At 56.2% G+C, this 24,219-nt stretch overlaps 1 protein-coding gene across 1 annotated transcript in view; it reads left to right on the top strand.

Annotated features, from left to right (window-relative positions):
• The first annotated feature begins 8,142 nt into the window (after positions 1 to 8,142).
• Positions 8,143 to 24,219, top strand: part of CSPG4 (chondroitin sulfate proteoglycan 4) — a 35,418-nt gene continuing 19,341 nt past the window's right edge. The window contains exon 1 of the mRNA XM_043489401.1: positions 8,143 to 8,338. Coding sequence (XP_043345336.1) covers positions 8,251 to 8,338 — 88 coding nt within the window. The 5' untranslated portion in view covers positions 8,143 to 8,250. The remainder of the gene's footprint in view (positions 8,339 to 24,219) is intronic.

Below are 24,219 nucleotides of genomic sequence, written 5' to 3'. Positions count from 1 at the left end.
CTGTTCTCACCATTCCACTTCTGCCTGCTGTCACCAAGACTCCATCAGTGACCCAGCACCTCCCCCCGCTCCTCTTTCAGGCTGCCCACCTTGTCCAACACCTTTGCTGGTAAATCCCAGCCCTGAGTGACCACATCTGACCTGCCCTCCTGCAAGACCTGTTGGGAATAGACTCATGGTCCCTAGACCCTGGACTTGAGTCCATGCCACCCAGCCACCCACCTCCGTGCTGGTCAGCTTGCTCTCTCCCTATCCCCAGAGATCATTTCAAACACGGTTTATTCCCCTCCTGGTACCTGGCCCTCCCTCCAGCCCCCTGCTCTGCATCTTGCTCACAGAGCGCACAGAGGCCGTCAGACTGACCTTGGACTCAAAGCCTCCTTCCCACAGTCAGAACCACCAGCTTCCACTGGCACCTGCTCCTGCTTCCCTCCTGGGGCTTAGGAGGGCCCACCAAGACCCTCTCCCATCTCCTCTGCATCTCAAGAATATTTCACTGTCCACTGCCATCCTCTCCTTTAACCCCTCACCTGGCCCTTCCCATCACACTCTATATACTTTGCATCTCTCCCATCTATTAAAAATCATCTAGCACAGGGAGCTATATTCAATATCCTATGATAAACCATAGCAGAAAAGCATATTTTTTTTGAAAAAAGAATGTCTATTTGTGTATAACTGTGTCACTTTGCTCTAAAGCAGAATTGGCACACATTGTAAATCAATCCCACTTGAATAAAAAAAATTTTTTTTAATTACTGCTATAGACAAAAAGACAAATTTTTTATAGAAAAAAGATAATTAAAAAAATTAAAAGTATCTCCCTGGTTGCACACACCTCTCCCCAGTCAGCTTCCCCTAAGAGGCGTTTTCCCTGCTGTCTCATTCTCACCTCCCTGTAACACTGACTCCCTACAAGCTGGCTTCAGGCCCATCCTCCACCTAAACTGTGACCCGCATGTGGAAGCCACCGCCAATGGCCACTTCTCACCCTCGTCAGATTGGCCTCTCAGGAGCACTGGGCCTCAATGACCCATCACTCCCTCCTTCTTGCAGCCTCTCTTCCTGGTTCCAAGATGTTCTGGTCTTCCTCCCATATCCCCACGGCCCCTTCACAATCCCTGGCTCTTCTTCTTCAACCTGACCTGTCAGTGCTGGCACACGCTCATTAATTACGAAGGGAAAAACGAGAAAATACAGGGAGAATCCTGGCAGGCATCACCTCAACCAAGTGTTGGAAGTTAACATCATCGACAATGGGGCAAAATAGATGCTGTGTACCTCCCGAGAGGATGCACTGAGAAGGACACGAATCAAGACTTCCCTGGGGGTCCAGTGGCTAAGAATCCACACTCCCAATGCAAGGGGCCAGGGTTCCATCCCCGGTCAGGGAACTAGACGCCATGCGCCACAGCTAAGAGTTTGCGTGTCGCAACTAAAGATCCGTCATGCCACAACAAAAACCCGGCACAACCAAACAAACCATTTTTTAAAAAAGGATATAGGATCACTTCTGGGGTGATCCCACCAAAGATACATAAACCTGAGTCTACAAAGAAACCAGATAAACTCAAATCAACATTCATGTTACAAAATAACAGGTCTATACGTGCCCAAAATGACAATATCATGAAAGACAAAAAAATACTGAAGAGCTTTTCTACAATAATGGAAACTCAAGAAACAGGACAACTAAGTGTAACGTCAGAGCCAGGATTTTCTTTTGCCAGCAAGGATATTATTGGGGAATTGAAAGAACCAGAAAAAAGTCTGTGGCTAGTTAAAAGTATAATACCAACCTTAATTTCCTGATTTGGGTCATTGCACTCTGGTTCGGAAAGAGAAGGTCCTTGTTCCCAGGAAATACACACTGAAGCATTTAAAGATAAGTAGCGTTATGTCTGTGACTTACTCCCAAAAAAATTCTTATAGGCAAAAAATATGTCTATACATAGAAAATAATTTAAAATGTGATAAAATATTACCGTTTGGGAAATGTTGGTGAAGAGTATGTGGGAAATATTTGTGATGGCCTTCCTACTTTTCTGTAAGTCTGAAATGATGTAAAAAAAATTTTTTTTTTTTTAGAAAAAAATGTTGGTGTCTCAGAGTTCAGTCTTGGGAACTTCCTCTCCCTTTCCACCATTCTCCTCTCTCTGGGAACTCTCATCTCCTCTGTTGCTTCATTTCCATTATCTGTATCCCAACAATTCTCAAATATATATATCTCTGGTTCAGCCCTTCTTAGGAGTTTAAATCCATGTATCTGACAGCCTGCACAGTATCACTTGAGATTCTCAAAACATTTAAAAATTAACATGCCCAGAGTTCTCATGAGATGCCCCTTGACCCCATTTATCTCAATGAATGATGCCATAACCCATCTAAGTATCCAAGCAAGAAATCTTGGCTTGTCCTGGACATCTCCCTTGTCCTTACTCCCCACATCCAATAATCATCAAGTCACTTACGGAGACGATGAGTTCCCAAACGCAGGGCTCCTGTCACTTACCCTTGTGCTTCAGTCCCCAACAAAGTGTCCTGACATATGGTGAGTGCTTAAGAAATGTTTGTGGAATAAATGAATGACTCAATCCACTGATTGATCAAGAAAAAGGTCACTCCTCATGGGAACAGAGTCCTACTTTCTAAACCCAGACACAGGCCCAGTCTGGCTGACTAGACTACAATTTACATTCATGGAAGTTTGTATCAGTTATCTCTTGCTGTGTAACAAATTATCCTCAAAGCTTAAGAACATAAAAGAGTGATAAACATTTATCATCACACACAGTTTCTGTGGCTCTGGAGTTTAGAAGTGGCTTAACTGGATGGTTCTGGCTCCAGATTTCTCCAGAAGTGGCAGTCAGGAGCTACAGTCATCTGAAAGTATGGCTGGGGCTGGCATATACGCTTCCAAGATGGCTCACTCAGCTGAATGGGGAGTCGGTGCTGACCGTTGACAAAAGGCCTCAGCTCTTCTCCACAGGAGCTCTCTGCAGGTTGCTCACCTGTCCTCAGCTCATGGTGGCTAGCTTTCCCCAGAGCAAGTAATCAGAAGAGAACAAGGCAGAGGTCACCATGTCTTTTGTGACTTTGCCGGGAAATCATACTCCATCATTTCTGCAAAGCCCTGTTGGCCATTCCCTGGTAGCTCACAGGGCAAAGAATCCACCTACAATGCAACAGACCTGGGTTCGATTCCTGGGTCGGGAAGATCCCTTGGAGAAGGGAATGGAAATCCACTCCAGTATTATCACCTGGAAAATCCCAAGGAGAGAGGAGCCTGGTGGGCTATACAGTCCAGGCGGTTGCAAAGAGTAGGACACCTTCAGTGGCCATTCAGGTCAGCCCTATTCAGTGTGGACACTGACTCCACAAGGTTGCGAATGCCAGAAGATGAGGGCCATCTTGGAGGCTGGCTTTCATGGTGTTTTCACTGTACAAGGACCCCTAGCTAATGGGACCAACCGGGGCTGAAATCCAAGCTATACACTCTTAGGTGAAGTGGGACACGCACTAAACCCCACACAGGCTGAAGACAGCCCTGTCAGCTCACTCCAACCACCTCTTGGTTGTGAGTTTTACCTCTCCTTCAAAGGATTCCTGGGAGATGTGCAGAGAACACAACCCTGGCATCAAGAGTTGCCCTCTTCATAACCAACAGGTGCTGCCCTTCAGTTCATAAAGCCCCTGCGCCTCCGTTGGAGGGCGTCATCCAAGCACCGTAGCAGTTCTAGTTTACAGATGAGGGTGAAGGTGCTGAGAGGTGAAGTGACTCGCCTGAGGCCACACAGAAAAGGCTTGGCAGGACAAGACCTCTGGCTCCTAACCCCACATTCTTTCCACTGCCCTGCCCAGCTGCCAGCTCAGACCATGTCTCCTAACACCCACTGAAGCCTCATCCCCAATCCTAAGCAGGTATTTCTCACCCTTCTTTTAGGAGCCCCACCCCAGCCCCCAAAAGGATCTGCCCCACACTAGACCCTGAGCAAATACGTTCACGAATATTTTCCATCCAAACGAAGACTCCCAGAGGCTCTCTCTGCAGCCAAGCTGAATATCCACAGATGGAGCAGAGCAGGGGTTAACAGCCTGAGCCAATATTTAGAAATAGCACAACCCCAGGAGGAGTCAGCTGCGGCCAGCTGGTCACAGCCACTGAAGCCACAAGCCTTTGTGGACGTGGTGTGGAAGATGAGTGCTGCTCCTGGGAACAGAGGCCCTGAGAGGGTCCCCGACCTCCCCCAACCCCCACCTCCCCAGGACAGCTTGGGCACGGGGAGAGCCTGCCCCTGGCCAGGAGAAACCCTGCCACAGGCCTCCCATCCACAGCCCACAGCCGGCTCCCAAGGGCAGCAAACATAACTTTTCAGCTCCTGAACTGTGTAATTGTTGGGAATAGCAGGCCCCACCCCTCCTGTCCTGGCTGCCTTGCGCTTGGAGGAGCCTCATGGATGCCTCCAGCCAGGAGCAGGAGCAAGGCCACTCCTAGCCTAGGCCCTGGGTCAGGGGCCCAGGCCTGGGGCCCACCACCGTGGAGCTCCTGGCCATGTGACTTTGGGGTCACAGAATTGAGACCAAAAGCCCCAACTGCACAGTAGTGGCCTGGGTACTAGATCCTTCATGGTGGAAGGCCACTTCCCTGAGGTGAGGACCTGTGCAACGGGAGCTGAGGCTTTGCCCCACTAGGGCATAGCACCCGCCATTTACCCGCGATCTGGCTTTGGCCACAGGCTCCCTGGGTGGGGCCTAGGCAGTCAGGGTACAAAACACAGAGGCACTCAGCGTGCCAGGCCCCACCCAAGGCATGGCACGGCCACGGCCACAGCCAGAGCGGGCACTCTTCATCCAAACGGCGTAAGGATGGGGGTGACCGGGAGGACCTGGCCCGCACGCCTGACTGAACTCTGCAGTGGAGAAGCCGGTGATGCAAGGCTCTGTCGCCTGTCCTCCCAGAAGCCCATCATTTGGAGAAACTGAGGCAGCATTTTGACTTCTCCTTCAGCCCTCAGCCGTGGGCATCCTTCCTCATTCTTCAAGTGTATCCTAGGTCTTCCCACCTCTTCCCCCATCCTGGGCGCCCTGTCCTGTGCTTTGCTGGGAAGAAATCTACTGAAAGGACAGGAAGTATTGTCTCAACTCGTCGTGCCCCGGGGAGGCGGGGGGAAGTGGGGGGCACTAGGAGAATACCGAGGGAGTCTGTGAAAAGGGAGTTCAGGGTGGGAAGGAAGGCAGGGAGGACTTCCTGGAGGACGGTGAGATATGGCCAGAGAGGCAGGGGCGGTCAGGGATGGTCACTAGGGACACCTGGTCAACCCAAGCCAGAGAAAGTCAGAAGACAGAGGAAGAAGTTTGAGGATGCTCGGGAGGTCCTGATGGGCTCTACTCAAGATGTGGATGTGGGGGCCTTAGTGGGGGGCACGCTGAGGAGGCTGGCGGGGAGGGGGGACAATTGAGGAGCAGGCACTGCCCGACCATGGCCTTTGTTCTGAGATGATAAGAGGTGGTCAGGGATCAGTTTCAAGACAAAAGGCCTCAACTTTGCGCCAGTCTTCCTGATATGACGCCGCTCAGCACCAATCCGGGGCTCAAATCCCTGGCTACAGGCTGAACAAAGGCCCGGCAGGCTGGCTCCAGGGCCCCAGCATCCCTTTACCGCTAGAGCCTCAGTTTTCTCATCAGTGAAAAAGGAACACTGTCCCCCAACACACACGCTTCCCAGGGTTGTCAAGAGACCAGGTGGATGTTTTGTAAACTGAGAAGCCCGAGCAGGGAAGTCACAGTGGGTTATTACTGCCCTGCCAGTTGCCATTATTTTTCCAGGCCTGTGTTTCTCTCCTCAGCTAGCAACCAGGCAGGGGGAGGCTGCAAGCGAATCCCGACTTGAATCTAAGCTGTGGGTGGGAACTCCGTCTGGAGGCTCCACAGACAGACCAATAACTCCTGGTAGTTGTGGTAAATCTGAGTGGGTGGGGATGGGGAGGAGCCATGAAAAGATGGGGAGGGGGAAGGATGGGCAGATGGGGTGGCTGGAAATCTCCACCCATATTTTTGATTCATAAAGAAGCAAAAGTCCTCTCCTCCTTTCTTTCTTTTCATTCCTAAGAAAAAAGCTCTTTTCCTCCAAATGTTGTCTTCTCAGCAGCCCCGGCAACTTGGGGCCCACACTTGGCCCCCACACTTGGCCAGTAATTAGTCCCTAACAAGGACCAGGTGCCTTGCTGACTTGGAGAGAAGGAAAAACAGGGGACAAGTATGGAATTGATGGCTTTACTGCCACCAAGACCAGCTAAGCACAGCCCAGCCACCCCAGGCCTCCTAGGGTGAACTGGAGGGGAGTTGTTAGGTTTGCCAAAATTCCCACAGAACAGCAGCAGCTGGCTTCTAAGTCAATCCCAGCATGCATTTATTGGGTACCTACTGTGTGCAGCTGCCTCTGGAAGTTACATGCAAACTGTGAGACCCAGGGAGGATGTGCAGCAGGCCTACAGGGCAAGGAGGGATAAAAAGACAAGCATTCGTTGAGCACCTGCTGTATACCCTGGGCTAGGCACTTGAGGTACATTAAAGCCTTTAATCCTCACAAAGCCAATTTTACAAAGAAGGAAACCACAGAGACATGAAGTGATTTGCTCAAGTTGGACAGCTAAGCAGGAGAGCTGGGATTTGAACCCAGAGCCCCAGTTACCACTGTACTGTGGGTTTGGGGCCAAAGACCTGACTGTACCTCCTAGCAGCTGTGTTTAAGTTAAAGTGTTTATCACTCAGTCATGCTCAGCTCTTTGTGATCCCATGGACTGTAGCCCACCAGGCTCCTCTGGCCATGGTATTCTCCAGGCAAGAATACTGGAGTGGGTTGCCATTCCCTTCTGTAGGGAATTCTCCCGACCCAGGAATGAAAACTGGGTCGCCTGCATTGCAAGCAGATTCTTTATCATCTGAGCCACCAGGGAAGCTGTGTAGACTTGCTCAAGTCCCTTAACCTCCCTCAGCCTCAGTTTCTTCATTTGCAGAACGGGGCACAATTTTGTTGCAAACTTTGAAGGGCCATACCCACACGTTAGGGGAGAGGTTGAGGAGAGAGTGAGTGGTGGGATGGGGTTGGGGGTGGGCTAAAGCAGGCAAGGGTAATAGAGTCTGATGGAGGAAGGGAGGGGAGACACTCCAGGGGTGCTCTTCCACCCATTCGCTGGGCAAAGAAACCAAGACCAGGCGATGCCAATGCTGGGACTAGACAGAGGGCAAGCAGAGCCTCTTGACGCCAGAAGCTCTACAGTAAGATTGCCCTTTCTCCTGTTTGGGACAAGGCTGAGATTGTTGCCCTGGGAAGGAGCCAAGGAGAGCAGGGCCCCAGCCTGAAACTGTTAGGTAGGTGATAAATCCAGGGCCAGATTTCTAGGAGGCCGCCCCAGAGGAAGTTGAAACACCAGATTCAGGAGGCCTTGGGTTCTGGTCCCATAAGACCAGGTACCTACTGTCCATCTGGGGGCCTCTCGAGAACCACTTCCAGCTCTGAGCCAGTCTCCTCCTCCATGAAAGGAGGGCAGAAGTGGTCGACAGCCACTTGGCAGGGTCCAGTTGAGGCAAATGATCCCATGGAGTTGAGGATCCCTCCTGCCTTGTGGGAGAATCTAAAACATCTCTCCTTTACTGACCGAGTCATTGAGGCAGGAAAGGTCAAAGAGGCAATGCCAGTGGGCACTTCGCTGTACAGAACTTCAGGCTGGTGCTTCTCTGACCAAATGGCATCCTCAAGACACCTCAGAGGCAAAGCAGCCCCAAAGCAGTCCGTGGGGTGGAGGGCATCTGTCCTTCCTCCCAGACCTGGCGTGAGGACGCCCCGCACCCACAATCCTTGCAAGAGCAGAGGGCAGAGAAGCGAGGGGACCAGCCCAGCTCACATCTCCTCGCAAAGGAGTTCTCCCAGGAGTCCCGGGGAGTCCGGGCTCCCCTGGGATTTTGTTCCGAATCTCTAAGGTGGAACCTGGGTCTGCCCGAGCTGTAAGGATCCTCTCACCCTCGACGGGGAGGAGAACCAGCACGGGCCCTTTAAGACGGCTGGGGGTGGGGGGGCGGCCGGGAGAGCCCCGGCCTGAAACCGGAGCGCGGGTCGGCGCCTGCCCCGCCCCGGTGTTAAGTAGGCGGCGGGACGGCCGGGAGCCCCAGCCCGCGCCAGTTCTCTCAACTCAGAAGACTCCAGCGTCCAAGCTCCAGGCTCCGGACTCCGCTGCCCAGCCCGCCGCCGCGATGCGCTGGGGTCCCCGGCTCCCGCTTCCATCCCCCGCCCTGGCCCTGGCTCTGACCTTCGCTGTGTTGGTGGGACCAGCATCCACAGGTGAGTGAGGGGCCGGGAGACCCCGACCCAGACTGGCGGGAGCGGTGGAGGGTTTCTTAGGCAGAGAAAAGGGACAGGAGCACCCAGAAGTGGCCCCCAGTCGGGGAAACAAGGGGGCTGCACTTCTGCTGTTCCCGGCTGGGGTCTCTGTGGGTACCACCCCACCCCCAGGGGAGGCAAGATCCCCAGCGACAGCTCGCTATCTGGGGGTCACGTCGGCTCTGGTTATCTGAGGTTGGCCCCTGGGTCGCTTGTCTAGGGCGTGGCTCTGTGCAGGATTGTCCTCTAGACCCAGAAGGGACGCCCCGGTGCCGCCTGGGCTCCCCATATCCAGCAGGCTCTCTGTGACCGAGTCGATGCCCAAAGGACACCCGGTGACAGGGAGTCCCCAACTTCCGACACCCAGACCAGGAACGGGGAGTGTGCAAGGTGGGCAATGCGGAGGAAGCCACCCTCCCCACCCCGTGTGGGGTCCCGAATTCACCCCAGCCTCCACCTCCTCCAGCATCCTTGGGTCTCCTCCAGCTGTGGCCCACTCTGCCGGGTGTGTTCTCTGTCTCCACCACCACCCCTTCCTCCCCTTCCTGTCTTCTCTCTCCTCACTGAGAAAGCCTAGCTGGTGACAGACAGGACCACCCACTCTTCAGCCTCCTAGAGGCAGGGCTGGCGCCCCTCAGACAGACAGCCCTGGGCAACCCCCTGCACACCTCCCTGTCCCAGGCATTGGTACTTGACTCCAGCAGAAATGGAATGCCGTCTGAGAGGTGCTAGGACATATCCAGTCTCTATTCCAATGCCAGAAATCCCACCATTATGGCATTCTTCCCTTGGTGAAGGCATGGTCTAGTTATGCCATAAGAACTGTGGCCTCAGGGTTCATCAGTCATTACTACCCATGTATGTATGAATCAGTGCTTCAGCCTACATCTTTCGGGACCATTCCCAAGAACAACTTTGAGCTGAAGAAGGGCCTGAGTCTCCCTTCCAAGGACCTAGGCCACACCCCTCTCCCCATCAGATGGGGAAGCCAGTTAAAATGGACAGTAATCACGCGGTACCCAAAAGGGAAATGAGTCAGGGGAGAGCCCCCCACTGGAATGAGGCAGAGCTGGATCCCCAGGCTCCCTGTTCGCATCCCCAGGAACCCCATCCTTCAAGGTCTCACGGGGTGGGTGATAGGCTAAGCCTCTAGAGAGATGGGAAGGGGGCATCTGAGCTGACTAGAGAGATGGGTGCACGCCCAGCCCCCAGCCTCTAGCCAAAGGAGCGACTCCAGGACCCACCTCCTTGGGCTTCAACTGAGAGCCATTCCCAAATACCTTCCCAGCATCAACAATGTGCAGACATTGTGCTGGGCAGTGGGGAGTGCACAGAAATACAGATTGGACTTGGACTCATTCAGAAGGCAGGAAAGCACATTAAAACTCAAACAGCAATTCCTATCATGTCTGCAAAGATCCAGACGAAGAGTATGGTGAAGAGAAATTCATAGGCAAGCTAGGACAGGACAGAGGGTGATCCTTGAGCTAAGCCTTGGAGGATGGGAAGGCGGTCAGTGAGCACAGGCTCTGAGATGGGTATGAGCGGAGATTAGGAGGCCAGTAGCCTGGCTGGAAGGCATGTATTTTTGAGCACAAGCCAGAAAGAGCCACTGGGGTGGGGCAGAGAAACCTGAAATGGCAAAATGCAGCTCACAGCCCAAGCCCTGCTGGCAGTAGGGAGCCAGCGCAGGTTTTAGAGAGGAGAGCAGCATGGTGCCAGTGGGGTTAAAAACATCAAGCAACCCCTTCCTATAGGAGGGATTTGGAAGTGGTGAGGGGATGAGGGAGCCAGTACCCTCTCCCCCTCCCAGTCTGAGCTCCCCTCCAGCAGCCCACCTCTGTCCCCAGGCCTGGCTTAGCTCCCTGTCCTGGTCTCTGCAATAGGGGCAGCCCTTACCCGTGGAAGGTATCACTGCCACCCCTCTTGGACACCAAAAGCCTACCCCAAAAGCCTCTGAGTCTCAGGTACCAGAGTGAGGCACACTGGGATGCTTTCCCCGCACTCGTCAACATTCCAGAGCATCCGGGTCATGGGGCCTGAGAGTCAAGCACCTTTGGAGACCACCTGGGCCAACCTTCCGATTGTACACACAGGGAACCTGAGGGCCCAGGAGGGAAGCAAAGTGGTCTAACCCACATAGAAGCCCTGCTGCCCAGGAGGAACCCCCCAGTCCCACTTTGTGGGAGCTCCCCACCTGCATAGTCAGTGAGGCTTGGGCCCCTAGGCCAGTGTGCATGATAAGTGTGGTGTCCATTCCCTTCTGAGCCTTATGGGAATCCCGGCAGAGCCACAAGCACTGGGGAGATTGAGTTGGAGCTGATGTGGTTCCAGTAGGGGGGTATAGCACAAGCGAAACTGGGAGGTCAGAGTGGGCACAGAGCATACAGGGCTAGTGGCTTCTGCACCTCTTCCCTGCCTACTGTAGCTGACTTTGAAAGGCAGAAGATGAGGGATACAAGTGGGACTCAGGAGGGAGTGCCAGGCAGAGAGGGTTCTTGTATCATCTGGGTGGGGGCCCTGAACTGATGGGGGTGTCTTAGAGAGCAGGGCTAGTGTGGGGGCAGGGGAGCATCAGAGCAAGGAATTGAGCCAGGGTAGGACTCCGTTGCCTCTAAGGATGGTCTGGGGGACCCTCTCTGACCGGAGACAGAGACAGCCTCTGAGTCTTGTGTGTGTGTGTGTGTGTGTGTGTGTGTGTGTGTGTGTGTGTGTGTGTGTGTACGCTGGGGCTCCAGCCCTCTAGAGCCGGGCAAGGGCCAGTGCCCTCCGCCCAGCCCACCCGGACTCTGAAAGTGCTGTTCCAGAACCAAGTATAGCTGAGCCCCCCTTCCCAACACTCGCCCGCCTGCTTGCCCGGCCAAGACAAGAAGAGCCTTTCAGTGCTGCCCGCCTGGGGGGCCCAAGGAGGGGGCTGCGCCAGGTGGGCCAGGCGGCCAACGAAGGGCGGGAGGGGAGTAGGGTTTGCAGAGCGCGCAGAGGAAGTGTATAGGGAACTGGGCGTGCTGCCCAGGATGGGGCGGGTGGGGGGGGAATTGGAAACAGCCCTGATACACACACACATTGGTGCACACAGCTGTGGGCCCGAGAAACCATGTACACAACCAGCTCCCAGACCTGGGCTGGGTGGAGCCTTCAGGGAAAGAGGTGAGGACAAGATGGGGGGGCAGGGCTGCTGAGCTGCGCTGGGGCTCAGTAAACAAGGGGGCCTTTGGGTCTGGGACTCAAGTCTCCTCCCTTCCAGGTCCCTCGGCTCTTTTACCACCTCTCCCCGACTCCCGCCCCATCCAGCTGCCCTTTTGCTTCTAACACGCCCTTAGCCAGTGTGTGCCCGGTACTATGGTACTATAGAGCCTTTGAGAGTTAAGACTCCTTCTCCAGGGACTTCCCCGGTGGTCCAGTGGTTAAGACTCTGCACTTGCAATGCAAAAAGCACAGGTTTGATCTCTGGTCGGGGAACTAAGATCCCACAGGCTTGGAGATGAGACCAAGAAAATATAATAATAAAAGACTCCTTCTCCAGGTACAGGTTTAGAGTGTGTTTCAGAAGAACTGTAGTACCATTATTACTGAATGTATGTGAGTAATTTTTGAATGAACTGAATTCATATGAACAATTTTGAACTTGGATTCTCCCTGGGGTAGGGTCTCGTGGCTCTTTCTACTACTCAGAACGGTCTGTAACTCCCAACAGGGTCCATAACTCCAGAGAAAGCCCCTGAGTGGGCACTGGCCACGTTGTCCTGCAGCCTTATGGCAGCTCTGCAAGTCACGAAACATTCCCATTTACAGATATGGAAACTGAGACTCTGAGAACATCGGGGACTAGCCTCAGGCCACTCTTTGGGCACACGGGCTATGGTGTTCTCACTCACCCCAACAACAGTCACCTTTCCCAGCTCAGGCCAGGTGGGCCGCCCCCACCAGGGGAGAGAGACAGGTCTTTAGGAGAAAGACAGTCCCCTGAGGACCCCGGATCTCTGTGTCCATCTCCGCAGACCCCTCCAGCAAGTGCCCCTCACCTTTTTAGACCCTCCCCACTTCCTCACGGCACAAGCAGATCCTCTTCAAAAATGCCTACCACCCCGCCCCCAACTGCTGGGATGGCAAATGTGGCTTCAGATGCAGGGGAGTGCCCTGGGGCTGCCGTCACGGTGGCTTGGTGGCATGGCTCACCCATGTTCTGGACAGCGCCTCTCCTGTTGACCATTCCTGCCTCCCACTCAGCTCCTGCCCACACCCCTGCCGCTCCCAGCCTGCCAAAGAGCCAGCTCTGCCAGTGCTCATGGGTATCAGCCAGGCGTCCTGCCACTGCTCAGGCTAAACTGTTTCAGTGTGTGTCTCTCGTGGCTTAAGTGTCCTGGTGGTCAGTGAGGTGGCCTCCCCTCCCAGACCTCACTGCAGAGACTCCCCAGCCCAGGCCAGTTGCCCCAGGTTGTTCATAGGGAAATCAGGACCCAGAGAGGGCCTGCTGTCTTCTCAGTCAGATAGCAAGTCCTTAGCAGGGTGGGTGGTAGGCCTCTTGGCTCCTTGTCCTTGTATCCTGGTTTGGGTGTGGCCTTCCCCATATGGCCAGCAGCTCCCAGAGGGCGGACATTCCCTCTGCTTTTCTCTGAGGTCACCACGATCTTGAGGAGCCCAGGACGGAGCCCACAAGGAGCATAGAGATCACTGAGCCAACAGAGATTTTCAGACTGTGTCCGAGGCGCTCCGGGACTTTACATTCCCATATCTGGGAATACAGGATGCTTGTGCCACCCTGATTCATCATAGCAGTCCCATGAACATGTGTTTATAGATGGAGGTTTTGTGTAAGATACAGTTTTGATAAAGCGTTCTGTGGCTTTGTAAAAAAAAAAAACTAAAAAACTTGAAAACTAATTAATTGCTTTGAGTTAAAACATTCTGAGAGCAGGGAAGAGTCAGGTCAGATACAAGAGAGGACTTCCTGGCTTTCAAAGAATCCAAATCAAGATTACAGCACCCGCCATGGTTCCACCTGCCTGCAGGACCCAGGGCTTTGGCTGGGCCCTCTCTCTCCCCAGTAGATCAGCTGGGACCCATGTTCAAGGATTATGCTGTGTCCCATTGTCTGGATGGTGAACTAAACCATCAGATAACAATCAATAATCCCTGGGACCCTTCCACCACTGCCAATGCTGTTGCCTACAACTGGTCTTCTCTCTTTTTCTCTCTGTCCTTCAAGGTTCAGCTCCAGCATCACCCCCTGCTTGGGATGCCTTTTCTAACCATTGATTATTGAGGGATACAGCCTGGTCTGCCACACTTCCAGGGCCTTACCCTCCATCTCTGTGGGGTTACAGGCCTTTCCCCCCCGCCACCCTCACCTGGCCGCTGCCCCTGTTCCATGACCTCCATCACTGTGACACCTAGTAGGTATGCGTGCATATGTGTGTGTGTGTGTGTGCATGGTTTCACACATGTGTGCACACACACACAGAGTACTTTCAACAGCCTGGCTAAGGGCTTAACAAGGAGAGTGTCCAGGCCCCGAGCCAGCAGCCTGGGGGAAGCCCCCAGCTCAGGACACAGCCCCCAGCTCCACCACCCAGCCAGGGCCCCTTAGCCTGGGCCATCCTGCTCTCTGGGAAGATCGAAGGGGCGGGGAGGAGGAGACCAACTTCCGTTCCCACCTAAGAGCAGCCCCTCCTCCCCATATTTCAGGAGGGGGCAGCTATAAATATCAGTGGGCCCAGGATGTTGATTCCCACGACACCAGCCCCTCCCTGCCGCTTCCCTGCGTACAGCAACTGGGGCCCGCGCAGCTCTCCTATGGCTGGAGGCCAGCCAGGCCAGCCTCAGGCCCAGACACACACACACACACACACACACACACACACACACACACACACACACGCTTCTCACCGCGGTGAGGGAAGGAACGAATCACCCTTTTTGGGCGTCTTGGAGCAGCTCAGAGTAAGCTTCCCTCCCGCCCGCCCCTCAGTCCTGACTCAGTCCCCACCTCTTCCTCCTCTGAATCCTCAGCTCTGCAGGGCTGGGGGAGGCAGGAGGCCAGGCTCACCTGGTCAAGAACACGGTGTTAGAGAGCTCAGAATTCAATTACCACCCAGCCACTCAATGCAAGTGACCAGGCCTTTCTGAGCCTCAGTTTTCTCTTCTCTAAAATGGGATAAATAATTCCTGCCTCCTGTGTGTTGAGGATTTGTCTGGAGTAAATGCTCAGTAGGTGCCTGCCCCTGAGGTTGCTGATATTCCATTATTATCATCTTCTTCTGGAGGGAGGCAGGCCCATCATTGGAGCAGGGTGGGAATGCGGGGTTCCTGCTTAGGAATCTTTGAGAAAGTTTCCAAAGCAGGAGATTGAATGAGGTGGCCCTAGGAGAGGGTCTGTCTGGGGCAAAGTGATGTGGAAAATGGGAGGCAGGCTCCCAGGGGAGCTGTCAAGCCAGCCTCTGCCTGCCAGCCAGCCCAGGACCCTTCAGAAAGGGTTGGGGGGGCTACATCTGATTGACTCACTGGGCTGAGGTCCACACAGCCCTCCTGTATGAAAAGAAGCAGAACAACCCCTCTGAGCCCCACCCCAAAGCCTAATGGCCCCTTGGATAGAAATGATTGAGCCAGGATGCAGCACAACCAATCTGTTGAATGAGTGACCAAATGACTCCTATCCCAGGAGTAGATGGATGGGGATGGAGAGAAGGAGCAGGCATCAAGACCTTTATAGGATTAGAAGCCTGGAAGCTTGTCTTTTCCCTGCTCTCTCCCCACCCTTCACGGGCTCCTCTGATGGTAGGGGCTGGAGGCCAGGGCCCAGTGATGTGAGATGGTTCCCCAGGAGCTCCTGTGGGGCTATTACTGCCACTCAACAAGCAGCAGTGGCTGCATCTGTAGCAAGAGGATCTCGAATGAAGAACTAGGGATTCTCTCTGCCCTGCTTGGGCCCACCAGAGGTATAGGTGATGCCTGAGTCTGTGGATATGTGAGATCAGAATTGGTAGAGATGAGGGAAGGTCTCAGGAAATGGATGAAGACTGGGGTGAGCAGCCTAGGGGAGTGCCAACTGGACGGACTCTCTGGGTAAAGAGCCTTGGCCCCCACAAGCCATGATCCCAGTGTGGGGGCATCCTCTGCCTTCATCCCCTGAACAGACTGTTGGGCAAAGACTGGCCAGCTCCCTGGTAGTGTGCTAATAGAGTCCAGGCTCCTGTCCCCAGCTCAGGCTCCATCTCTGGGCATCTGGCCCTTGTACTTCCAGACACTCATCTGGAGCCCAGCTGAGCCCCTCCAGGGAGAAGGTACTCAAACGGGGGCCTGCCCCTCCAACTGTTGACAGCCCTGGAATAGGAGAGATATTGCAAGGACTTGAGCCAGATGTGTGATGGCAGCCCTTGGGATACCTGGCCCTGCTGTGTGGCCTTGGGCAGACCTCTGTCCCTCTCTGGGTCTCTGGGTCAAATGTCCATTCTCCAAGGTCAGCTCTAAAATTCTGATCTGAAGCCTCTGGGGAGCAGGAGAAAGACTTCTGCTTCTATCCAGAGAGAGCCGGCTGCTTGTCTGGGTCCACACAGCAAGGCAGGCTGGGCTTAGAACAGGACTGAGAGGAGGCCCAGGCTGCCAGAGCTCCCTGGCATGGAGAAACCGTTTTTCTAAGTTGGCACAGAGCCCTGGGGTTCTCCTGGGATGAGAGCAACGGCTCCTCTCCACCCCCGGTTCCCATCTTCCAGCCCCCTGGCCCCAGCCCCACCCCACCAAAAATAAACCCAGACCACCCCATCCTGTACCAGCCAGACCCACCCAGCCCCTCCAGAGCCAGTTGAGTCATTGCTCAGAGCTGCTCCTTTTTTAACTGTCTGAGTCACCGGTTGTGGCTATAACTCCATGACACATGACCAGGACTATAGACACCCCCTAGCCCCCAACGGCCCAACCAAGGGAGGGGCCTGAGTAGAAACTGGCGGCAGGTGTGAGCGCGGGCCACCGCCTCGGCTTGGAACCCCTCCAGGCCCAGGGAACTCCCCACCCAGCAAGTCAGAACCCAGACCTGTCCCCAGCAGTCCTGGAACAACCCCGCCCCCCTGTTCAGGACAGCCCTTCAGAGACCTTGGCGACAAAGCCCTTCATCAGCTCTGCCCCCACAGCTTTGCTTGCCTCCAGACGCACCCGGGGGCCTCCCAGCCTTAGACTGCCAGGCACACAGGGTCTGCAGCCCTGGGGGTGCTGGGAGTGGGCAGCGGTCTGGCCTTCTGGGGTACAGGCCCCAGAGATGCCTGACTCCTGCCCTTCCTCACCTGGATTCGATGCGCACTAACCAGTCTGCCCAGAGCACCGTGAAGACTCACTGTGGGACAGAACCCCCACTTCAGCTCCTCCCCGCTCCCTCTGTCTCCCCTCTATTCACCATGTCAGCTGGGCCACCGCCCCACCCCCCTCCCCCGCCTCTCCCCGTCTCTCCCCAAGGCCGTCTCTCCATCTCTTTCCCCACCGCTGCCCGGCCCTCTCTGGCTGCCCCATCTCTCTGGCCTGTTCTCTGTCCATCACCCAGTCGCAGTGGCAGCCGGCACCCCCACCCTCTGCAGGCCCTTCTCCGCCTCCTAGGCTCCTAGACATCACACACCCTCACCTCCAGCCATTCCCACCATGGACTCTGGGCCCCTGGGACCCATGCTGTGAGAAAATTTCCATCACCCAAGCCCCCTCCTTCCCGCCCCAGAGCGCAGGCTACATCCTGTCCCAGGGAACGTTAGGATCCCTCAGACGTTTCCTTGGAGGCTCAGAAAGGGGGGCAGGGGGCCTGGGAATGGCTCCACCCCCGGCCCCTTCCTGAGCACGGGACTGCACAGCCTCAAACGCCATCCATCTCCTGTCTGTGGCTATGGCCTCCAGCTATAAATAGGGGCTCAGAGTCTATTTTCTTTCAAAACAAGCACCAGACTGTCACCACAGGCCCAGAAAAGCACTCTCCAGCTGGGGCAGTGCCCCACTGCGCCCCAGCCATTGTGTCCCACCCCACGCCCACCCCACCCCAACCTGCAGGCACTGGGGCCCTGGAGGGCAGAGGAGGACTGGAAGCAAGCCTGGAGGTAAGACAAATTGCAGGGGCAGAGCTGGGGCAAGCCTCTTAGGTGCAGCCCCTCCCGGCTGGGTCAGCCAGGGAACACGGCACCCCCCTGCCCTGCCAGGCCTTCTCCTCCCTTTCTCGCCACCTCCCGTCCCCAGTCTTGTCCCAGAGGCTCACAGTGTTAACAGAGAGAGGTGATAATCACACAACTCCTCAAGCCACGGTGGAGTCTCTTTGCACCCCAAATGCAGAGAAGGAGCTATGGGCTGCGGGGAAGGGTGGGGAGCCTGTCTTTCCTGAAGGAGCGTGAAGGCATTTCACAGGCAAAAGGAAAAGGAGAGCTTGCTGGGCAGAAAGCCAAGCCTGAGCAAAGGCCGGAGTGCAGACCTGTCAGGTGTGGAGGGAAAACAGCCAAGATCTGGTGAGGCTGGCACCTTTGGGTGTTTGGAGGAGTGAACAGGAGAGCCTGGCGGGGTGGGGACAGGGTCACCCAGCACCTTCAATGCCACACCAGAGGTCTGGGGCTTGGTGGGAGGCACTGGGGAGCCATAGAAGGCATCCAGGCAAGCGAGGATGATGGAGCGACTCAGTTTAGGCTAACTGTGGCTGCGATTAACAAAGGGAGGCAGGAAATTCATTAAGCCAGGCGAGGGATGGTGACCATCTGTCTTGCGGAATGGCACAGAGAAGCAAGATGGGAGACACATTTGAAGGACGATGCAGGGGCTGAATGGATGGGAAGTTCATTCAAGGTCAGGAGGAGGGAGAGGGTCAGAGCGACTTTCAGATTTCTGCCCAGCAGCGGGTGCCTGTGGGCCCGTCACTGGGTGGTGAGCAGGTTGGAAGATAGATGATGCTGAGTCTGGCTTGAACAAGTGGGCTTGGGTTTGGGGGGCTTCCCATGGGTGTTCCTGGTGTAAATGTCCAGGGGACATTGGCAGGCAGGCCCAAGCCCTGGAGACTTGGTGCTGGAGACAGAGCTAGGCGTACCAGAGCAAAGACGCAGTGCCCAAACCCCGGGAAGAAGTTGGGGGCTGAAGAGAGGGGGCCAGAGATGGGGCAGAGCTCAGTGGGTGCAGACAGGCTGGAGAGGTCTACAGAGCCGGCAGGTGAAGGTGCTAGGCTCGGAACTATTCCAAGAGGAGTCAGGCCTGCCCAGCGGTGGGGCAGGGGGTGTCGGGCTGGGGATCTTGGTGGATCCTGGTTAGCACAGTGACCCAGCCAGGTCACTGAGGTTTCCTGGTCCACCCTCTGAGGCCGCACATTCCTGCAGGCACAGCACCAGTGCCAGGGACTTGCTTCTCAGCCTGTCTGCAGTCAGACAACAGTGCTGGTAGGAAAGCCTTCCTGCGGGCATGTCACCATCATTGTCCCTGCATCCCCTTGGGCGCCGACGTTTGCTCTGCTGGTACATGTGTGTGGGCCTTCAGGATGGCAGATGCACTGACCTGTGGATACAGGCGCTGGGTCCTGTCCTCCAGAGCCTCCAGTCTAGCCAGACCTGTGGCCACTCAGGCTGGAGGCGGCTCTGCTCTGCCTGCTGCAGAAATCACACCTCTCCACCAGCCACTCTCTGCTGGGCTGGGCTAGCCAGAGGCCAAGGGTGTGTGTATAGGTTGGTGGGTGATCCCTGATCCAAGCCTCTGCTTCCCCTAGTCTCCTAGATGTGAGACTTCTGTCTGTGGGGTCACCCCACTCCTCTATCATATATTTCAGGTGGGGGAACTGAGGCACAGATGGTGGTGGCTTCTCCGAGCACTCGGCCTGTTGAGCACAATCTGAGCCAAATGGGTCTAGGCCTCTGTCCAAAGCCACAGTCACTGCTTCCAGTATCCCCATCCCAGCTTGCACACTCACTGTCTCCAAGATCTGCCTGCCAGGCTGGGGGAAGCCCTGAGACATCTCTCCGGCAGCCCTGCCCTCAGCGGTTTCTCAGCCCAGAATGATGGGGAGACTTGGAGATGAGCAACAGGCTTCCAGGCTCTGGCTTCTGGCCACGACAGGGGCTGGCCCACCAGAGAGCCCCGTCTTACCCCGGACAGAGCCAACACCCCTGCCTCTCCACCCTCTTCTCTGACCTCCAAGACCCCAGTGGGCATGAGTAGCACTTATCACTGGTTTCTGGAACGTGCCTCCTTCAGCCAGCCTTGAAGAAGGTCCTTCCCTGGCCCGGCCGGCCCCAAGCCAGCCACACTGGGAAAGGCCGGCTGCCAAACCACCCATGGCAAGCAGATGCTCCCCCGCCCCGCTCACTCCCTCCCACCTCCACCCCCAGCCCTGAGAGAGGGAGCCCCCTAGGACAGGAAGGGAAGGGAAAAAGTGTGTCTTGCTCAGGCAAGGGGCCAGCTCTCACACCCTCCTCCCCCTGGGGCCAGAAGCAGATGCTGCACTTCCGATTCACAGACAGTGACTAACCCCCTCCCCTCTGTGCTTCTGTGTGCACACACCCCTCCCTGAATCCACAGCACCCAGCTCTGGAGCTGCATGCACAGGGGCTTGAATCCCAGCCCGGCCGCAGCCCATCTTGACACCCTAACACAGACAACTGCCGTCTTCAAGCCTCAGTTTCCTCACCTGTAAAATGGGAGCAACCTCACAAGGACCCTGCTGGGGACTGGGGGCTGCAGGCCCGACGCCAGGCAAGGGTCCTTCCCTCTCTTTCTTCTCAGCCAAGGCCCGCTGAGATGAGGATCCCACCTTGCTTCTGCGGCCAGGAAAGCCGGAGGGAAGGGGATGTGGAAAAGGGCATGGAAATCCACCCAGCTGCCCTAGAAGGAGGCAAATTACAAGGCAAGGAAAAGCCGCTGGGAATTGCTCCGCACTGCGGCCGCCCCACCCCGGGGAGCAGCAGAGGCTCCACAAAGACTTCTTTGAGGGCCCTGCTTCCTCCCCACCCCAACCCTCCAGCCTGGGTGGACTCTGGGCTGCTGCTTCCAGCAAAACCTCTCATTTTCCCTCCCACTTCCTCTGTGCCCCACGTGGCCCCAGGGTTGGAACACGTGACTGGGCGCCCAGGGCACCAGCCTTGCCCCTGTTGGTGCCTGTGGACCAAACTCGGCATCTCCCACCCCCACCCATCCCCTGCTTCCTTTCCAGGGGTGCTCACCTTCCACAGGGGGTCCGTGAATTGGAAATGCTCCCCAGCATATGCCGCTCAGCACGGGTGGCCTCGGATGCTTGATTAAATGATAACCAAGGCCAATGACCAGGGTCAGAGATCAGCCAATAGCTAAGGAAACTGTTATCCTGCCTTGGCCTTTTGGGCCTTGCAAGGAGCCAGAAAGGCAACTGAAGAGGTTAAGTACCCCGAGGGGGAGTCTTACAGCTCGAGAGTTCTTAGAGTGAGGAAGGGCGGGGTCATCTTGACCCCAGTGAGGTCTCCATAGTGTTGAGATGGGGAGGTGGGCAGGAGGACCTGCCCTCATAGACCTGTGCTCTATGGAGACAGCTACTGTCTCCCAAGAAGGCTGCTTTTTTAACTCCCACGAAAGTGAAAGTGAAAGTTGCTCAGTCGTGCCCGACTGTTTGCAACCCCATGGACTGTAGCCTACCAGGCTCCTCTGTCCATGGAATTCTCCAGGCAAGAATACTGGAGCCGGTAGCCGTTCCCTTCTCCAGGGGATCTTCCCAACCCAGGGATTGAACCCAGGTCTCCCACATTGCAGGTGGATTCTTTACCCTCTGAGCCACCAGGGAAGCCACCACGGAAGTTGACTCCCATCATCTACTGTTGTTCCTACGGCTATGGCTTGCAGGCCAGGAGAGGCGCGGGTGGTTGGCGGGCCCCTAGGGTGGCTCTGGGTCAGTCCCTGGTCTGGAATCAGGGTAGCAGAGCCAGTGCCATGAGCACTGTGGGTCTGCAGGCGTGTGAGCATCTCCTAGGCGCCAGCCCCACAGGTGCTGAGCCATCTAGCCTTGGCTCTGTGACCCCAGTGTCATCACCATGCGCAGGCTACGCTGTCCTTTTGGTCTGACCTGAAGTCATCCCTCTAACTTTCCCCCTTGTTATCTTCAGTGGAAACAGCCTGGGTGGAAGGTCATAGCTCGGTTTGGGACGGCTGAGGCTGGGGGAGGACTGTGGGATGTGATGAGGGAAGGTCAGGCACCTGAGTAGGTGCGATGACAGCTTCTCCCTCACCTGGGAGCCCTGGGAGCAGGTGTAGCCAGGGAGTCATGGTCCAGCATCCAGAGCCAGACTGGATCCAAGGCACCGAATCCTCACCTGCCCACACTCACCTTGACCTGCCGTGATGCGTGGCGCTGACCTGCACTCACACACACTCATGCCCACACGCAGCCCCCTGAGGCTGTTCAGGGGTCTACTGTGCTCTGTGGGGTCAAGTTCTCATCCCCACACTTTCGCTTTCCCAGCTCTGAAATGGGAGGGGGCGGTGGCCTCACTGGCAATCCTGGGGGCGGAAGCCCTGGTTCTGAATCAGAGGGAACTTTCCACCCCACCCCGGCCTCCCCAGAGGTTCCCTGGCTTGGGAACAGAGTGCTGGTGAAGAAAAAATGAGTCCCTTGGAGGCGCGAGGAGGGGATCAGGCATGAGGTCCAGAGAACCTGGGTGACAGGGCAGAGCGCCCAGCCCATCCCTGGCATCACAGGCCCGGCTTTCAGCCCTCAGGTGGGCCACACACACCCCTCCCCGAGGGGAGACAGAGAGCCCTTCAGCCCTGCCTTGGCGCTCTCCGCAGCCCCTCAGACTCCCTCAGAGGGACTCTCCCAGCCTCACTGCTGCGTACCAAGGATCTGGTTAGAAACAGGATCTGTCACCCCTGGGGCCAAACCCCGAGAGGTCCTGGAGGAGAAGCCCAGCTTCACCCCAGAGTGGGACCCCTCCTCCCCCTGCTGGCTGGCAGATCTCCCCGCCTCCTCACCCTCCCCGCTCCTGTCCCACATCCTGCCCGCTCTCTCTTGGTTTTTCTTCCTCCATCTCCTACCTCAGGTCTCCGTCTGGATTCCTGAATTCAGTCTTTGTGGAGGAGGGGGGGGTCTTATTTTTTAAGCTCACTTTTCATACCTTTCTCAGGCTTTCTGTGTCTCTCGGCTTCGTTCCCCTTTTACATTCCCATGGCTACGTTATTATACTGGTGAATGAATGGTGAATGAATGAATGTGTGGGTTCCCACTTTTCTCCCCACCCACCTCTCACTTCCTGCTCCATCTCAGCATCACTAGCTGAATCTCCCCCACATCCACTGGTCCAGGTCTCCCACCACCCCACCCTTGACTGCAGGGCCAGGCATTCCCCACCAGCCATCCTGCCCAGCAGCTCTGGGCTCCCGAACTTTCTCCCTTATAAAGTCAGGCGGCAGCAGACACCCAGGAATGCTGCTGCTGCCCATGACGCATGCCGGCTGCGGGGCCGCCTGGCTGCCCCCAGGCGACCAGGAATGTGATGGAAGCGGGGCACACAGAAATTGATTGCCCGAGGGTGGGTGGGGTGGGGTGCCCAGGCAGGCAGTGTTCTGACAGGTGGCAAGGCCCGGAGCTGCAGGCTTTCTGCTTCTGTCAAATTGCTTCTCCTCTGAAGCCTCAGTTTCTGTCTGGTAAATGGAAGCCAAGTGCCCTCCTCCAGGCAAGGGCCACAGAGAACCTTGATATTGTGCAACCATCACCAAGGGCTGGGGGGGTAGGTCTGGCTCTCTGGACTGTCCTAAGGCAAGGGTGGTACCCCCAGTTACAGCCGGGATGGGAAGGGGAAGAGGGGGCTGAAGACCAAGAGAGGGAGAGAAGTGGATGAGCAGAGGCAGAGACAAGGGGGCCGTGGGACAGAGACAGGGAGAGACAGACTTGGCCAACCCCAGGGGTTCCGAGGACCTGGAAGGAGCTGGGTCTGCAGCAGCCCCAGGACTGGAAAGGTACCTTTGCTTGAGCCCCTGCCCCTGGCCAGCCTGGGGGGTGGTTGGGGAGCCCGTGAGAGACTGAGAGGCCAAAATCCTGCTGTCAGGCAGAGGGTTGAATGCCATGATGCAAGTAAGCCTCATGTTTGGGGTCCCCCAGGGACAGGGACCAGGTCCTCACTCATAAACATCCTAGGAGTGGCCCAGGGAGCCAGGAGATGCCAGCGTAACCCATGCTCTGCCAGAGGGTGGCTTGTTGGGGGACCTTGGCCTAGGCTTCACCTCCATGTGTGAGGAAGGGGTGCGGCGGGGATGGAGACAGACTCTTTCTGTGCCCCCGGCCCTCGTCTCAGGAAGAGGGATGGAGGCGCCCGCCCTGGACCCAGACAGCAGCGCCCTGTTCGTGGGCAGGAAGGGCGGGAAGCTGTGGGATGCTCCACCTTCAGCAAACCTCTCGGGCGGATGGGTGCCGGGCAGGAGGGGTGGCAGCCCTCCAGGAATACACTGCCCCTTTCATGGAGCCCAGAGCAGCCAAGTCACGGCAGGCGGGCACCGAGGGGCAGGACAGGCCTAGGCACAATCATTGCTCTGTCCTGGCAGCTCCCGGCCCACACGCACACACATGCACAAACACACAGCCTTACGCAAACCCAAAACACACTCCCAGCAGCCACCCACACACTGGCACACACAGGCGAGTATACATCTCCGCAGCCCTGGACACCCGCCTGTGTACCTTCTTCCAGGCAGTGAAACCCATACCTGGGGCGCTCGTCCTGCCCCTCCTGCTTGTCCCCCGGGCCCTCTGAGGCATCCTGATCCCCCCATGCCAAAAGTTTGGAGCTGCCCAAGCAGCCCACACCATTGACCTTCTGCACACTCACCTTTGAGAGCAGACCTCAGGCCAGAAAGGGACTTTCAGGACTAATCCCTACAGACAGGAGTGGGAGAGA

Source organism: Cervus canadensis, chromosome 17 (assembly GCF_019320065.1).
Source record: "Cervus canadensis isolate Bull #8, Minnesota chromosome 17, ASM1932006v1, whole genome shotgun sequence".
In the NCBI taxonomy this organism is placed as follows: Eukaryota; Metazoa; Chordata; class Mammalia; order Artiodactyla; family Cervidae; genus Cervus; species Cervus canadensis.
The sequence above is the reverse complement of the archived record's forward strand: the minus strand, read 5'-3'. Positions and strand labels throughout refer to the sequence as shown.